Source organism: Polistes fuscatus, unplaced genomic scaffold, assembly GCF_010416935.1.
Source record: "Polistes fuscatus isolate 324 unplaced genomic scaffold, CU_Pfus_HIC Scaffold2, whole genome shotgun sequence".
In the NCBI taxonomy this organism is placed as follows: Eukaryota; Metazoa; Arthropoda; class Insecta; order Hymenoptera; family Vespidae; genus Polistes; species Polistes fuscatus.
Genome location: NW_025113096.1, coordinates 3,424,287 through 3,443,785, shown reverse-complemented (window position 1 = coordinate 3,443,785; position 19,499 = coordinate 3,424,287). Strand labels below are relative to the sequence as shown.

At 34.5% G+C, this 19,499-nt stretch overlaps 1 protein-coding gene across 1 annotated transcript in view; it reads left to right on the top strand.

The window, feature by feature from the left end:
* The window catches only part of LOC122517096, a 202,366-nt gene that overhangs the window by 67,683 nt on the left and 115,184 nt on the right, over positions 1-19,499 (top strand). The window contains exon 2 of the mRNA XM_043635467.1: positions 1,789-1,883. Within this exon, the coding sequence (XP_043491402.1) occupies positions 1,789-1,883 (95 nt within the window). The remainder of the gene's footprint in view (positions 1-1,788; positions 1,884-19,499) is intronic.

Sequence of the window (19,499 nt, the reverse complement as noted above, 5' to 3'; positions counted from 1 at the left end):
CGACTCGAATTTTGCTTTTTCTTTGTCAAAGAAAATAAACGAAGAGAGAGAGAGAGAGAGAGAGAAAGTGGGGTGGGAGGGAAAGGAAGAGGAGAAAAAAGGAATTTGGTTTATCATACTTTAGGATCAATGATTTCAGTCTAGCATCGCGAGATATGTGAAATTCATAAGAGAAATAAATAATGAAGAATTTATTAGATATTTATACCGATCTCTTGAGATATTTGTAATTATAGCTTGGTAATTAATTACATATGTTTGTATTTTCAAGTAGTTATTAGATGTTAGATTAATACATCTTATATACTTATCTTTATCTAAATAGAATTATGCAGTTGTTGAGATTGGATTTTGTTATTAAACTCTCGTACCAATTATTATTTACTTGACTGATCATTACTCAAAAAGAGAAATCTGTCAGATTAAAGTATTTGATTTATATTCGTTTTTTTTCTTTTCATTTTTTTTCTTTTTTTTTCATGCACTCGAACTACCCTCCTAGAACGAGAACGTTCGTCACCTTTACAGATATCATTTTCTTTACCATAGTATTCTAAGTGATTACGTAACGAGTTTACGGATTTTAGCTAATCAGAAATGTCTACGCTGTTGCAGGTACATTACCTACGTGTTTGAGAATTAATTAGCTTAGCTATTATTAGAACGTGAGTTGACTTCTCTAGGAACGGAACACGTCCAGTAACAAAGATTTCAAGATTTCTTTTTTCTTTTTTGGTTCGAACTTTACAAATATACGATGTATATTATCTTTTTCATTGCTAATTTTTCGATATTTATTGCAATATGTCAGCGCGGGTTTATATTTTTTATTTCTTTATTTTTTTTTTAATTTCTTCTTTTCAGATTAGCGATCGAAATGTTTTATACTTAAAAGCCGGAAGATACTCGGCATAGTTCGAGCAGTGACATAAAATATGCGAAAAAAAAAGAAACAAATAAAAAGAAAAAAGGAAATTCTTAAAACCATCGGCATTAGTCAGCGAATATCTCCTTGAGAAAGAGGGAGAAGATCGGTATTTCGACTATAAAACTTTGAAATGTCGAGTGAGCGAGTATGTACATGAGTGGGTAAAAGGAAGACAGTGATGTAGTGTTCAAGTTCGTAGGAATCTTGTGTCATCTACCAGGTAATTTTCTCCTCTGATTTTCTGAATCATCGTCCTTTGTCTTTTCCAAGTATCCCTAGTATCCGTTTATTCGAAGTATGCAAATTTGTTGACCTTGAATTTTTACAAATAAGCTTTATCTTTTCCTTCCCTTCATCAATTTTGATAGTAACGAACTAATGTACCGATCTTTTAGATTTAGATTATTTTCATCAAAAATGTATGTGTGTGTATGTATGTGTGTGTGTGCATGTACAATTATATTAATACAATATTAATAATGAATATTATTAATATCAAAATTCTGGATAAATAATATTACTAATAATTATTATGAATTTATTTGATCATAACGTTTACAAATAGAACGATATAGAAAATTAAAGGATCCTTGGCGAGTTTTAATATCGAAAGATAAAATAATTCGATTTATATATTTGTATCGTAATCTTCCTAGAAGGTGGTCGCCTCTCGTGGGAAAATTTCGCTCTAGGTCGTTACTTTCATTTAACAAGCGTTCGCATAAATTTCGCGCAGTTTTTACATTAGAAGATAGCGACGGAAAGAACTAACTTTCATTCGTTCGTTCGTTAGTTCGTACTATTACATTCGATCATGCTGGGATACTAACGAAGACACTCCGTTGTTGTTTCATTTACAGAACGGAGCGCTTCCTGATGTTTGCCGTAATTGTTCGACGGTGGATGGGGTCGTCACGGCCGTAAACCCGATCACCTGGAACGAAATTCGTAGCCGGTGAGTAGAAAAATTCATTTTCATTTATAGATTGTATTTTTATTCTTTAGAATTAGAAAATATTTTATATATTATTATCTTTTATTTAAATAGATTCGTATTTTCTTACGAGTATTATTATTTTGTGAAATAGTTTTGCATGTATCTATTCATACATATATTTTACATTGAATACGTAATCTATGTATTATTATATGAGTTGTTAACTGGTCAAACTTATCAACAGGATTGACACACAAAATTCTATTAAATTTTAATATCAAAATATTTATCAATATTTAATCTTTTATATTTGAAACGAATGTTCTTAATAATTAAACGATAGAAATTTGTATTGCCATGGGGATATTAAATAATACAACGATGTATGTGCGTAATTATATAAATTTTGTTTACCTTTTTGATTGCACGCGCATACGATGTTGAAATTATTTGAAAAAATTTAATTTAAAAATATTTCTTTTTAAATAATTTAATTAATAAATTTAATTAATAAATTATTTAAAAAGAAAAATCGTGACTTTTAAAGGAAAAAACTCAACGAACGTAAGATCTCGACGCGTTAAATGTTAATCCTTACAAATAAATAATAAAAAACAAGAAGAGAAAATCCTATTATTTTTTTGTTTTTTTTTTTAAGACGATCTTTAGAAAATTAAAAGAGATCAAAAATAGAAAAAGAAAGTAAAAATTAATACGCCAACTCTCTCTTTAGGAGCGTAAGCAAGATATATATACATATATCACGTTAAATCAAGCACGTGGCAACGCACCGTGCGCGTAGTTATGAACTATAGAAGGAAAATGGTAACGACGATTACTTACGTTGCACACACTATCCCATTCCCCTCTTCCCTCATTTTGTTCCTCTCACTCTTAGTGACTAGGAGAAAAAAAAGAAGAAGGATAAAGATATAACTAGACTCGCGGGGCAACTCGTGGAAGGGGGGATATGGGAGGGGGAGGAGGGGGACACAATTTTACAATAACTCAATTCATTTCCAGTTGGTGCAAGAACGCACTTGCAGGAAAAAAGCGTTTGGCTGGATATAGTTATTGCGGCTCTGTATGCGACGTGAACAGGTCAGTCCGGTCGAGAGTGAGAGCAAAAGAGACAGAGATAGGTAGACCGACCCACCGATCAATCGATCGATCGATCAAGAATGAGAAAGAGAAAGAAAAAGAAACAGAGAGAGAGAGAGAGAGAGAATGATAGAAGCATACAATGATCGAACCCACTCCCCGACGGTGATGTTTGCAAAAGGGCGATATCTAATCGGCAAAATGTTCGTCGTAAAGTAAACGCGAGAAAACAGGGTGGAGCAGGACGGACCAAGCACAACAGGCAAGGAAGGTATCCTCTTCTTTCGGTCTGGAAACGTCTTCGGGCTCATCCACGACATTATTCGGTCGTTTCGTCTGATCGTGTGTTCCTTTCTTTCTTTCGCGAACGTGCGCGCTGAACGAGTTTGCACATTGGGAAGAAGAGGATTCTCTTCGGGGAATACCTTATATACATATATATATATACATGTATATATAATATATATAATATATGTACGTTTAATTCACGTATGTAACGTCCGACACTCGCTCGATGCACGATCAAGTCCGTGGACAAGTGTATGTGTGCGTATAATACATATATTTTATATATATATATATATACGTATATAGATATATCGTATATACAGATATATATATATGTATATGTAGGTATAAATCCGTGTACACCGCCAGTTGGTATTGTATAATGCAGCCATTGATAGCCGTCCTCTCTTTCACGCACGCGATCTGTTGCAGTCGCTGCAACCCGTGTCCGGTGACAGCGTCCAGTGTCCAGTCTCCCTCCCGGTGAGTGTCCACAAGATTTATTTTCCCATGCGGTATACGGGGTGGCACCGCGAAAACCGGACCGGACAATCCGAACTGCGACTCTTTTTTTCTCGATCCTTTCATTTTGTTTTGTAACTCTTTCTTTCCCTCTCTCTGTCTCTGTCTCTCTCTCTCTTCGTTCTGTGTTCAGTTTTAATATCCAGGAAATAGTGAAAGAAAAATGTATTAAATGTTAAGAATTTTTCTACGATATAAATTAATCGAATAATTATTTAAATATTTTTGTTATTTTTGTCTCGTTCAATACGTTTTCTCTTCTTAGAAGATACGCTTCGTTGGCTTTTAACATAAACGATCGTTAATAAAGAGATCGATTTTTTGTCCGATCGTAGTTAACGCGGATAATAATCGATAATAGAGTAATTCGAGCAATCTTCTCGAGCATGCTTCGATTATTTCTTTCTTTTTGCCAATATTTTTTGTCATATTATAAGAAGAACACGTGGTAGGATAGTTTCAACGTGATTTCTAATCAAGTTTTTCAATCGTATAACAACATTCATATATAATATCGAGACTAAATATCTATCTATATAGAATATATGACGATTTTAATAGTACATTTATCATTGGTCCGTATTTAAGATAATTAATATAACATAAAAAATATTCTATACCATACACACACACACACACACACATTATGTGAAAATAATATCGAAAGAAGGATGAAAAGTATTATAATACGATCGGTTTTTGTTCAAAAATTATCGTACCGATCTCGATGAATTTTATAAAGAAAAAAAGAAAAGGGGGATATAACACAAAGAGTCAACTAAGGAAACTTCCTCGCATAATTCGCCGGTGTTTCTTGGTAGGATTATCGGCTCGAGGATCCACCACATTATTTTCTTGATCTCGATCTTTCGATCTTTCTTCGCGAAGCGGATCGTTTTCCAACGTTCTTCTTCTTCTTCTTCTTCTCCTTTGGATAGTAGTGGCGGTACTTAACGAGCTAGATCGCTTTCGCAGTATCACCTTAGAGACGCAGCCACGATCGATTTACAAACACCATCACCATCACCATCACCATCACCACTAACACAAACGGCGGCATCGTATTGGAAGAACGAAAGATCGCGATCGTCAACGAGGCCGGTGTTCGATCTCGGTAGAAAGAGAAAAGAGAGTGAAATTCTCGTTAAATCGATCGTAAAAATTCTTACTCGCTAATAAATCGTTCCTTTCGCGTTCTCCATTTATTATTCTAATACGTTAACATTCTTATTATAATATAAATTCTTTGTAATATTTTACATAATATATCGTAATAATATATTATATTATATTAGAATGAGAAACGGGAAACTTGCCGATAAATGATACATTTTATATTATACCTACCTATAGACAAAATAATACAAAAAAGAACAAAAGAAAAATATTTACGATGAGAATTTTCAATATATCAAATTAAATTGGCCGAAACTCGATCGATCGTTCTCATTTCGGGCTTGGCTTTGAAACAACATTTCAATGCACACGATTATTTGTAACCCTATATGATATATTAATATTACCACGATATATATATATATATATATACGGATTTCATTTTAATATTAATACTCCGCACAATTAATTGAAAATTGTATTCATGTTGCATTGATCGGAAAAATAAAAATGAAAGAGAGAGAGAAAGAAAGAAAAAAGCATCGAATTTCTTAATATGGAAAATATCATTTTAAATAGTATCGATTGTAAATGAATAAACTGTATTAAAAATACGTGAAAGTATTAATTGAAACAATATATACAGATATATTCGTCATGTTCAATTGAGATTGTTTTAGAAAAAATAGAAAGAAATAATAAAAAAAGATGTAAATAAATGATTTTGAGACACCCGTTAAGTCGTTCAGAAAGCTCGTTTCGCAGTTCTACGAGTGGGAAACCGCGCTACAACGCCGAAATTGCGTAAAAGAGAATCGAATTACCTTTGGACTCGTCGGGCTACGAAATTAACGAGTTTCGTTCGAATCGTTTGTCGAATGGTGGTAGGGTGGGGGCGGGTGGGGGAGGGGGTGAAAGGAGGAGGGGTGCTGGGACCTCTCTCGCGCGCGTCTTTCCTTCTTTCGTTCGTTCGTTCGTTTCGTTCGTTTATTCGTTTCGTATGTTCATACATTTCGCGTACGTTCGTTCATTCGCGCGAACGACACATACGGAGAATGGAAAGTTACGAGAGAATGCCAGTTCGAAGAGAGACACCGTTCTCGATTTTATTCTCTTGCGACATGCTTGAGACACTTTGCATCCTTCGATTGAAAGCCTAATGAAATTTTAACTTTCAGAGAGCATGCATATACGAAATAATACGATTGTGTCATATTGATGTCGTTAATACAAAAATTCGCCCCTATTTTTTTCTTGTATTATATTTTTTTATTTTTTCTAATAAGCTAGATAATATGTTAATTTCTTTTTTTTTCTTATTTTTTTATTTATTTTCTTTCAATAATAATAATAATAATAATATAGATACTTGTGATAACGATTTCGATTTCTTTTTTCTAAGATTTCTTTCATAGATATTATACGTGAATCATCTCATAGTTATCTGTAATGTCTGACATGTAATCATTTGTGTTCGTTTATCTGACTTTTTACATATTTCAATTTTTTATCATATTTTGTGTATATCGTGTATTAGGTATGGTATATGTGTAGTCCATCAATAGGATATATTATAGTATGTTTACGTTAAAAAAAGTATATACGTCGAAAAGTCGATGGAATTGTGTAAACGAAAACCCCCTTGAAATCGTGAATATATCCGTCTCCTGCAAATAAAACGTGTATCGCGTATCTCCTATCGAGAATGACGAGGAGAATTTCAGATAAAATACCTGCCGAGGATAAAATTTTCGTCGATGGGAAAGATCGGTTTTTCATAATCTTATCTTTTTCTCTTTTCTCTCTTTCGTTATATCTCATGTTTGCGTAAATAAATGCTAATCTTTTTTCTTCTTCTTTTTCAATTAATTCAATTTCTTTCTTTTCTTTTTTTTTTTTTTTTTTATATCTACAGTATCATTTCCACCCTTTTATTTCCCCCCTGCCATCTTTGTAAAAGCTTCACCAAAAAAAAGCTTGGAATGTGTAAGCTCGCTGTATTTAAATTTTGTTTTCTCTATCTCTTTCTCTTTCTCTTCTTTTTGATTCTGTTCCCTTCTCTTTTTCGCCCTCTTTCGCTTATTATAAACCTCAACAAAAAATGATATTATATTTTTCTTTTTTTTTTTTTCTTTTTTCTCAAGAAGCAAGACGCGACAGTCGCTAGGGATCATAACTCAGAGATATTTTACGTTGGCGCATGAATATCACGTTCGGCTTCTCTTATTCCTCTGTCAAAGACTTGTCCCGGGGAAAACAGGTGCGTTCGTTATAATCTATACGGTTGTTTTGTCTCCACGGGAGTAACGTGAACGACAACCAACGTATTTCGTACTAATATTTGTAATGAATAATGGAGAAAAAGTGAATATTCGAATCACGTTAACCGTAAACATTATATTTTTGTACGGTAATACGCTACTATATATGGGCAAATTGATATTTATATTATTTTAAATAATTTCTATATATATATCATCGATATTATATTATTCAATTTGATTTATTTGAATTCTATCGCAAAAAAGAAAGTTTCTCTTTGAATTCTATTTCAACGGGACAAAAAAACAAAATATTTCCTTTTCTCGTATAATGTGATTTTTACTCTCGTAAAAAATCAAATTCGTCATACTACGTATTTTTTGCACGAGAATTTCCTATCGTGAAACGATAACGCGCGTACACACACACACACACACATACAAAGCGATAAAGAATTTTTTTTATCTATTATATAACGAAAGATATGAAAGAGTAGCGTATTAGCTTTTATTTACTTTTATTATATTAAGAATCCGTAAAAATCGACGTAGCATTATTTTTCTTTATGTCCCGTTATATTATACTTATCCCCCAATTCATTTGTGCATTCATAAATTGGTTTGTTATAGGACGTTAAGATCCAATCAATTCTTTTACCATGTTAATGTAATCACGTAATATTGTTCTCACGGGGAGTCTTAAGTTTGTGAGTTAAGTCGTCATAAATTTAAGAAGGTTAATTGGATCGAAATACCGATCGATGCGACGATAATTTAATGCTCGGAAGATAATTTGTCATTATATTGGGACGACAGGATTGCCGAGATCATTATAACAGATTCGTGTTTCTCTTACATCTTTCAACTTTCTCGTTATCCTTTTTTCTTTTTATTATTTTTCTTCTTCTTCTTCTTCTTCTTCTTCTCCTCCTTCTTTTCCTTTCTCTTATTCGTTCTTTTTCCTTTTTTTTTTTCTCGTAACTTCGACAAAACTTTTTCGAAAACAAAAAATTAGAGAGTGAGAGAGAGAGGGGAAGAGTAAGATAAAGAGAATATTGAAGGGTGAGTTAAGAGAAAAGAAAAATAATATAACAAGAATCCGTTGCAGTTTTGTCGGTACGTCATTACGACATCCGGTCACCATAGGGTCGTTAAAGTGACACGACGCTTATTTCAAAAATATCAAATAAAATATGAGGCCGTATGGAAATAGCGACGAAGAGCTCTCCCTTTTCTTTCGTTTTCTTTCTTTTTCGTTTTTCTTTTTTCTTTCTTTTTTTTTTTTTTTTTTCATATATATATTTTCTCAAAGCTATACACACTCGACCGTAATATACCAGCCGATTTTAACCTTGCGTTCGCATTAAGCTTTGCCCAAGACTACCATTCCATTTTAATCTCATTTCTAATTTATGTCAAAAAGTTTATTAAATCCTAGAAGAAAAAACAGAAAGGGAAGGGAAAAAATGAAACAAAACAAAAAAAGAACGAAAGTATTATCCTTTAGACTCTAGCTACTTATAATATTTATATATTATATATATATACGTAGTGTCGTAATATATATGTATGCGTATATGAATACGAATATGTGTGTGGGTAATAATAATAGTGTAGTGGTTGGTAGTAGAAGGAATACCACGTGGATCGTGAATCTGTCGTTGACACCAAGATCTCAGACTTTTTAATCGAAATGAGAGAAAAAAAAGAAGAAACAAGAATACAAGAAAAAGAGAGAGAGAGAGAGAGAGAATGGGAAAAAAAGTAGGCAGACATAATCGTAAAGTGCGAACGTTATTCTTTCGACGATGAGAGAGGGAGTGACAGAAAAAGAAAAAGAGGGAGAACCGGTTATTTTTTTTCTCCTTTTTTTTTCTTTCTTTTTTTGGGTGCTTCTCATAATGGGGAAGTGGGGAAGAACAGTGAAATAAAGAATTCCATAGTTAAGAAGGCAGAAAACGATTTTTAATAACGGTTTCCTTTTTTCGAATAAAAACCGAGAATGTTATAAATTATTGCTACGTATATATTCGGATATATACCGTTTGTTAAATATTTATATCAAAATCATCTATATTATATTTATTTATCGGTAACATCGTTTAACAACGAAATAATATAACACGATATTATACCTATTAATTTAAAGTAAACGAAAATGATAAAGAGAGTTAACGAGTGAACGAGTTAGTGAATCAGTTCGATTAGTAGTTTCTCATCGGAATATCGAAAAGTTAAAATTTCGAGACGACAAAAAAATATAAAGTTGTATCAAGTTTTCTTTTCCTCGAAATAATTACTATCCTCGTACTTTGCGATACTTCTCTCGATCAAATTTCAAATCATACTTATCGTTAGTACGTTTTTCTACAGCATTTTTTCTTACTCTTAACATAGACGTTAGATTTGTTTTCTCTTTCGAAACTTGATGTCACATTAGTATTTTCGGTGATAAAAATAAAAAGAAAAAAGTTACAGGTAAAGCTGGAGGAAGAGGAGGAGTAGGAGGAGACGAAGGTTTCGTCGTGTTAATTAAGAAACGATCGAGTTGAATTCAGATGAGAAAGAAAGAGAGCTTAGACGAACAAATTTTGTGTCTGGAATCGTGCAAGCGGATTATACGTTTACCTTCGTATTAAAACACGGGAGATCTCAAAGGGAAAATAATGTCACGCTGATTACTCGGCTCGATTCAACTCGCAACCCTCCTGTCTCTTTCTCTCTCTCTCTCTCTCTCTTTCTCTGTCTGTTTGTCCGTTTGTCTGTCCTATCTCTTTCTATCATTCCCCGTCGTCGTTTCTTTCGGTTCGTCTGTTTCTAGCTGGTACCAGTCCGGGTCTTGTCTCTTTAAGAGAGAACACAGCTTCTCCTTTCCCAAAGCAGCCTACCCTAACCCCCCCCCCAACTCCCACCCCCGAATTTCAACAAGAACGAGAGAGAATTAAAATGATGTTAGCATTACAGACTTTATCTTCTGAAGTGAGCCCTGTATTAGTCTCCCTTTTATCTCTTCATCGTTCGCACGATATTTGTTTTCCTAATTTCAAACTCGGTGGAACGAGCAGCTCATGCCGAATGTCTTCGGCAAAGTACTTTCTTCGCTTTTACTTCGCCGAAAATACTCACCCAATGATTTTCTCTATCTATCTCTCTTTATCTTCATCTTTTTCTTTCTCTCTTTCTTTTCCGTCTCGTCGATCAGGGAAACGAAGCGAGGAACGTCGAAGGAAACATGATTATGTTTCTTTTCCTTTTATGCGCGCCTACCGTATAGTCGCTGCTGTTAATACTATAATTAAATTAATTGCACATTAATACTCCCCCTCCCCCTGCCCCTATATGAATTATTTAAAAGCCTTCATGCAGGATTAATCGGTCACTCGTAAAAAGGCAATAGCCGAATACTGTTGAAGGATAAAAATAACAATGAAGATATTTTATATCGTAAAAATCAGTACTCGCATAATCATATATTGCACGTATGTGTATCTAATCGTATTTATGGAGGAGAAGTTCCCTAGTGACGGACACTTAAGGTTTTCAAGAAATAAAATAAAAACTATTTCGAAAAATGTAACTTCATTTATTAATTAGTTAAGTCAACAAACTTTAGGATCAACATAAATTAATAAAAATGCAATTTCCGCATAATCATATTTAAAAACAAAAATTAAACTTTGGTGTAGAAAAATACAATCGCTGGAAGTGGCACCTAGCACCGGACATTTTTAAAACATCAGGCCTCGATCACATATGTAAAAGTCTACATAGGGTGTCTTGTGTAGGATCAATAATAATGGAACTCTACCTTAATTAACAAATACCATAAAAACTTAAACACAGAAATTTAGCTGTAACACTCATCTGGATCTTACGTGACGCAGTGTTTTCCCGCCGAAAACATAAATCGGAGCGCTCTCGATGTTACCTTGACCGTCACTGATAAACTAAATCGTATGACCCTGTACCGCTACGCCCCTCGCACCCCTTTCACCTGTGTTTGAATCGTTCACGTTGTCATTTTTCGAGATAACACCAGTGTCCGGCGTTAGGTGCTGTCAGGCGTTACGGGATTTCCCTTATATATTCGTAACTGCAAAATCATGGGAATTATTTTGAAAATTCATAAATTAAACTTGATATCTTGGCTAATTCGTGAATTTTAGTTTCCTCTACTGAATATATATATATATGGTTGGACAAGATGAAATTTATTTATTTACGATTATCATAATTTTCTGAAATCAGCATAGATCGTGTAATACGTCGTATCAATGGGTATAATGACACGGACGTTTGCTCATATCAAGATAGGATCACGATAGTAGTAAGAAACCGGTTTGTCAACGAATGCAAAATAGTACTTTCTAAAATTTGATTCCGTGGAAAGGAATGCAACGATTTTAAAACTGGACATATTACTACCTGCCGTTCATTAACCGCGTACAGTGGAATTTTGTAATATTATTATGTATCCGTAGTCGTCGTCGTCGTCGTCGTCGTCGTCGTCGTCGTCGTTGTCATTGGTCGTCGAGAAAATATAAAGTTCTTTGAACGACAAGGAGAATCGAGTTCTCGTATATAGTATATATATATACATATATATACGTATATCTCATTAAATCGTAATTACAACTTACTACGATCTATAATATGTAGTGCATATATCATATTCCAATATAATTATAAACGTTATCGTACATAAGGGAGAATTTTCCAATCATTTTTCACGAATCGAACATATATTATATACGGTTTTTCTTTTTTAAGTTTCACAAAAAGTAGGAACTTGTACGTTTCATTGTAAAAACACTTTGATATATACCAATATATGTATATTTACCATTTTCTCTTTCGAACAACAAAAATTAACACCTCTCTTCTATATTTAATTTTCATTCAATTAAATTACGTATTCGTCGCACGCATCGACGTGATCAACGATTTCTTCGAAAATTTCGTTCTTTCTTCGCTTATTTTGAAGGAATTTTGATTACATTACGGAGAACCCTGCTTTTGCGTATACCTACTTATTCTATACGTTTGGCGATAAAATCGAGTCGAGGTGTGACGGAGGAAGAACAAACGCGATAAAAATGGGGGAAAGGGAATGAAAAAAAGACACGGAGAAACAAGGGAGGTTGGGGAGAAAGAAATAAAAAAAAAAGAAAGAAAGAAAGAGAAAGAAAGTAGAAAAAAAAGTCTCTTTATTTTCTTTTTCTTTTTTTTTTTTCTCCTTTCTTTTTCTTCATAATATATGGAGGACGCGCGAACATAAAATTCTCCAATTGCAAAATTGATGCGGCTTATGTGACTTCACCTTTTTCCCTTTAGGTATCGGTCAACCCCTCGTCATCGACCTCGTCTCTTATTTGAGTACGAGAAAAAGAGAGAAAGAGATAGAAAGAAAGAGTGAGAGTTCATCTCCGCAGCAGCTCTCGCGGGTCCCTTCCTCGTTTTACTGTAAATCTACTCCTCATATTGTACAGGGACGCGTAATTCATTTTTTACCGGACTCAGCTCAATTATTTATAAATTGCTGCTCCCTCGAGAGGGAGAACAGGATCATCCACCATCTTTTTCTCTCTCTTTCTCTTTCTCTCTTTCTGTCTTCCTCTTTCACCCTCTTACTCTTTACACGAATCAGCCAGTTTTACGACTGTTTCTCTCTTTCTTTTTATTTCCTCGTCTATCTCATTGTCTTACTTTTTTCTTTTTCTTTTTCTTTTTTTTTACATTTTCTTTCTACGTCATCACATTCGAGATATATCGATATAAAATAATTTCAACTCGTTTACGTCGATCTACACGTTATAAAGAACAACATTGTTGGAAAAGAGTGAATCTCTCTTTCTCTCTTGTTAGATAATGATAACGCCAAAGTGCTTGCTTGCTTGCTTGCTTGCTAGCGTGATGGTAACAACACAATCTTAACGACGTGCCGCTCTACTTCAATTTGCATGTAATTGCATACCATTTTTCTTTCCTTCGAGGTATAAAAAAAACTTACAAATTCTCTTAACTTTCGTTCCAACCGACTAAAAGCCAAATAACTTCCCCCAACCCACCCCCACGCCCACTACTTCTCTTACACTCTTTCTAAAGATAAGAAAATGAAAAAGAAGGTAAACGGATTTGACCTGCAGCAATGCACCTGCGACGTTTGAACGTGTGTATATGTATATCAGGTATTTTCTAAAGAATCCTACTAACGTAATACGTAAACCTGGTAGAAAGCAATTAGGAATTTGTCTTCGAAATTTTAGATAATCATCATTTTTTAGATACTAGTATAACGTTTATATATATATAGTTACATACATAAATACGTATATACTTATATATATATATGTTACCGTAAAAGACCGAATATTAGGATTTATTCTTATAGATTAATATATCGGACATACACCAAGCTACCATGTGAATCTTGACATTATCTAATTTCGGTTTTTCACCTCATATATATATATATGTATGTATGTATTATATTAATCGCTTGTTCCAACGTAAATCATACTTAACGAAAAAAGAAATAATGCATCGTTTATCTTCGTTGTAAGATAGATACGTATAAAGCTCTTTTCTCGTTGTAAGCCTTCGTATCGTGTTCGTAGTGGTATTAAGTCATGCGATTATGTACATAACGTCAGTTCGCTAGTACGTGATCCTAATATGTAGAGATAGATAGAATCAAGAGAGTAAGAGAGAAGTAACACACTACAGTTTCTTTTTTTCTACTCATTTTACTTTTCATCCAACTGCGTGTGTTCCTCGTTTAAAATATATTCTTATCGATGTATAATATGATGAGGACGTGTCACGATATTGCATTCTTCGAACTACGTTGTATTATTTTGCATAATTAACGATTTGTTTTTTAATAGTTATCGACAAATGGTGGTTTAATGAGAGACACGCGTTTTGGTAGATTAAAATAACTAATCGTTTAGTTTTCGATGATAAAAACGTCAAATGAATTATATTACGTTTATGATCGACATTATAAACGGCAACGAAATAAAGAAGAAAAGAAATGTAATGAAATCATTTTTATTGATCTAAATTAAAACGTTCGAAATAATAATCATTGTAAAACGATTATTAGATACACCCATTTTGACAATGACGAACAGGTGTAACTTAATCGCTTTATCAGTATCTCATAATTCTCCTCCCATTTCACTTTCACTTTTATCCTTCTCATATCAAATCACTTTTTTTACATTAAGTCTTATTATTCTTCTTCCTCTCTGTTTTCTTTTTTCTTTCTTTTTGTTTTACCACTTTTATAATTAAAACAAACAAAAACGATCGTTAAGAAAATAATTATTATTATTATTACTCTTGTCATATTTCAAAAAAGAATATTTAAAATATGAAAAAAGAAGAAAGGTATAGAAAGAGAGAGAGAGAGAGAGAGAGAAAGAAGAGGAGAATGAAGAAAAAGAAGAGAACGGGTGTCGTGTAGTTTCGATGCTAATTATTGGTAACGCGCGATTCAGATCGATCGTTAAGAAACCTCCGGCTCTTATCCTCGAGAGGCGTTGAGGCTGGGGGGGGGAGAGTGGAGGAGAGAAAAGAAGAAGAAGAAGAAAGAAAAGAAAAAAAAACGGGGAGGGGGGAGAATGACGAAAAAAAAAGAACAGAAACAAGAAAAAATAATAATAATAATAATAGTAATAATAAAAAAAGAGAAAAAAAAGAAAGAAGAAACGTCGACGTTCGAAAAGAAGATGGCCGATAAAAACCGGTTGGATAAATTACGAAGACTCGGGGGAATTCGTTACCGACGACGACAACGACGACGACGACGACGACGACGACGACGACAACGACGACGATGACGCCCACTGTACGTTTGTCGGCTTGTCGAGAACACGGGGTGGGGGATAACTTGGTAAGGGGTAAGAGAGGGGTAGGTTTGTTTGATGCTTAGATCTTCGTAGCAAAAGGGCCACGCCGCTTTGACTGCTCCCCGGAGAACAGAGAGAATCTCTCTCTCTCTCTTTCTATGTGTGTTTGCGTATGTGTGTGCGTTTGTGTACGTATGCGTGTCTCTCTCTCTTTTTCTCTCTTTCTCTCATTCTCATTCCCTCGTCATCGTCGATTCCTTCCTGCTCGCGTTTATGCCACGCGCAAGCTCTCGTTTTTTCGTCCCATTCTCTCTCTCTCTCTCTCTCTCTCTCTCTCTTCCCTTTTAAATGCGTACCCGCGAGTCAGATACTCTTCCACCTTGTTTGAAAATCGACGAAAGAACCAACGAGCTTTTTTCTGTCCTGGAAAAAGGACCATATGCCTTTTAATTGGCCCCCCAACGAACGACATCGAACTCACTCTTTCTCTTTCTCTTTTTCTTTCTCTCTCTCTCTCTCTCTATCTCTTTCTCTATCTCTATTTCTTTCTCTTTCTCTCGCATCTTCCACGGTAGATATCGTTCCGACGATCGATCGAATGCGCGAACTCGAATCGTATTTTTAAAAGAGAGAAACTTATTTTGATTATTTCTTTTTACTTTAACCAAACTTAGGATACGTAACTTTGGCCAATTTGTTCGAATTTCAATTTGTCGAAGGTGGAGGGGAAGGTTGTTCGCGAGTGATATCGATAATATTGGTACTTGAAAAAAATAAAAAATAAAAAATGAAACGAGGATAAGAAATTTTGTATATTTCGCTTCCTTTTTTTTTTGTAATCTTCCTTTTTGGGGGATATTTTTTGTTATTTCCTTTTTTTTGTTTTCTTTTTCTTTTTCTTTTTTTTTTTATTCAATTATTCGAGATTCAAAGATGTTTCGAATGAGAGATAGGTACGAGTGATATTAATTTCGTGAATTAAAACGTCTGCTGTCTTATTTTTATTGCTTAATCGAGCATCACGTTATAACGGAGGAGAAGATTAAATCGATTGGTAAAACGCAAAAACGATCAAAGGATATCCCGGGGTTACTCGTGGCGAAGGTCCACGAGTGGTACTTCCAAGTTTAAACGACTCATTCTCTCCCTTTCTCTCTTTATCTTTGTGCTCGGACGATGAACGGACCGCGAAGTTTCTTTCATTAATACATTTTATTTTCATAGGAACGACATTTAGTCTCTTTGAAAAGTTGAATACCGGAACAAACGCGATCATTGTTCCCTCTTCCCTCGAATAATAACACTCATCTCTCGGTTATTCCTTAATAAATATCAAACTTGTAATATTTATTATATCTTACTTCTTCTTCTTCTTCTTTACAAATTTTATTTTTAATTTTTACTTTCTTCGGTAACGTTTAGACAACGTTAATAATAATATTTATTATTTATATATTAATTATATATTATTAATATATAAATATAATTAATATATAAATTATATATATAATATTGTTATATATAGTAATATAATAATAATATTTTTAATATTTTCAATCTAATACACGTGTTATAAACACTAAACATATCGAGATTGAATATATTTATTCCTACCGTGAACGGTCGAATGACCATTTAAAAAAAAAAACATATATTTTCATATAAAAATAAGATTTTATTCACAATTGCATAATGAACAATATACCTTATTTCATTTAAAAACGAGTAATATACATTTTACACGTTTTTATCGAACTTTTTTCCAAATTACAAGACACAATCATTTGATCGATCATGGTTACGTTTAATTTCATAATCATATCATTATCTTGATTTATCTGTACCCTTTTAACTCGATTGTATTGTGTCTTTTTTGTTCGTAAAATTCCTATTAAAATTGCATCCCAATCGCAATAGAAAAATCGTATTTTAAACGTCGTTAGGAACATCTACGTGTTACTTATCTTTACCTTCACCGTCATCCTGTCGCAATCGGAGCTGCCCGGAGTCCGGCACAATAGCTTCCACTTTAGCGAGAGTGCATCTCCCGCGAAGGGGGATGTGTGGATAAGAAGAAGTAGAAGTAGAAGTAGTAGAAGTAGTAGAAGTAGTAGAAGTAGTAGTGGTAGTAGAAGAAGAAGAAGAAGAAGAAACATTGGAAAGAAGAGCAATAGAGAAAGAAAGAATGAATGAAAGAAAGAAAGAAAGAAAGAAAAAAAGAGAGAGAAGGAACGTCGTGGTACGGGGACTACCCTTGAAATAACCTTGATATTAAGCAGTCGTGGAGGGCCCATTGTTGGAGCCGGGACTATGGACATTGTGCTCTTTGAGCGTGCCACAAAGAGAGCCGAGACTCTCGCGTTCGGTGTGCGTGCGGTATTCAGTCAACGACGTGCTATCTTGGACTTGGACCAGCCTCTCCCTCTCACCCCCTGCCCTCCCCTCACTTCTTTTCCCCCCATTCTCTCTCTCTCTCTCTCTCTCGAATAGAAAACGCCGTTAGATTGCTGCTAAAAGCGCGCGGCCCGCGAGGCATTATCCATTGTGAGACAACCCGTCTCACGTTGTCCCTCTCCTCACCTCTCCTCTCCTCTCTCCTCATACTGGAGACGTTTAATCTCGACATTACGTTTCAGAAGAGAAAAATAGAGAGAAAGAGAGAGAATATGACTTGGATCAAGCCAAGCAGGACAAAACATTTAAACGTCGTCCACGTTGAGTTCGAATTGCGAGACTCCACCTCTAAGAATGTGAAGGATATAGGAGGAACGACAAAAGTCAAAGCTTTGGCACCGGTATTTTGTGTGTTGTAGAAAAAAAAGGTAGAGGGTAGAGTAGAAGTGTAGGATAAGCCGCTATTTGTCATCTCAAATGGGAAAGAAAAAGATTTCGTGACACTTGGTTTTAGAAGTTTTATAAGAGAGGGAAAAGAATATTTTATCGAATAACTTCGGTTAGGATTATTCTATAGTTTCACATATTTTCTTCGCGTAAACGTGTATGTTTTCTTCAATATTTCGCTAATGTTTTATTTGTTATTTCTTTTTATTTATTAACACTAGATGTTTTTAGACTGAGCCAATTTGACTCATTAAAAATTTTATTGCTATATATATATATATATAAAATGTAAATATTATTTTTTAAAAACATATGTTGGTTTTTAATTACATAATTAAATATACGCAAATAATAATTCCTCTTCTCTACTCAATCCTTCGTTCGAACAATGTTTGTAAGTCATTTAAAAATAATGAACAAAACATTCGTAAATTTAGTGTTAACATATATTATTAATTTTAACTAACAACCTCGTATTATCTTCTCATATTCTTATAATTTTTTTTTTCCCCACTAGCATTCTTCAAGAATAAGAATAAGATCCGTAGATACATCTAGAAAAACATCCGTAAATCTAGCGTTAACACATTAATTTTAACTAACAAACTACTCGAATTATCGTTTTCTCATATTCATATAATCCTTTTTATTTTCCCCACTTGCATTCTACAAGAATAAGAATAAGATCTCTTCTCTTTGGAGAAATATCGTCGACGCTGAGCAGCATTAGGTACTTACAAAAAAGAAAATAAATAAAAAATGTAAAAAAGGGAAGTAAAGAAGAGGAAGAGGAAGGAGGAGAGGAAAGGGTAGGAGAAAAAGAGAAGGAGGAGGAGGATCTTGGTCAAGTGCCACTTAAAATTCCGACGAGCTCGGGAAGCGGGAGATACAAAGTATAAATGCCGGTTGAGTCGCGCGCGACTAAACTCTACGCGGGTAGGTCGGTGACAAAAAGGAAATTTGGGGGAAAAAAAAAGAATGGAAAGAAAGAAAAGAAAAGAAAAATAAAGGAAAGGAAAGGGAAAAGGAAGGAAGGAAGGAAGGAAATGGCGAGGGAGAAAAAGGGTTAAACGAGACGACGTCGTACGGTAGGAAAAAGGGCAGAAATAATGGAATTAAAAATGATAGAAGCAAACAAAATTAAAAAAAAGAAAAAAGAAAACGCGAAGGGTGACGGGGGGGGCTACAAAAAATATAGAAAGAGAGAGAAGATGCAAGTAGATGAACGGATAAACGAACGAACGAACGAATAAACGGACGGACGGACGGACGGACGGACGGGACGGTTGCGTTCGCCTTAAGGCCTTTTTAAGCTCCTTGTCGGAGGACGCGAGTACGCATGCGTGGTGCGGACTAACGCAACGTCGGTCGGCATTTACAATGCCCGTCGCCATGCCGTGCGATGAATGTGAGCATTAAACGATTATAGTCGGGGATTTGTACGAACAAATGGATGACAATGGCACCCGCGATCGTGCGCTAACGCGCCAGAAAGAATGAAAGAGAAAGAGAGAGAGAACACCCTTGACTCTTTGCCTGTCTAGATGCCAACTATAGCCGGACTACTCTCTCTCTCTCTCTATCTTTCTTTCTTTCTTTCTCTCTTCTTTAGTTCCGACTTCTTCCTTTTTCAAGATTCAATGACTCGG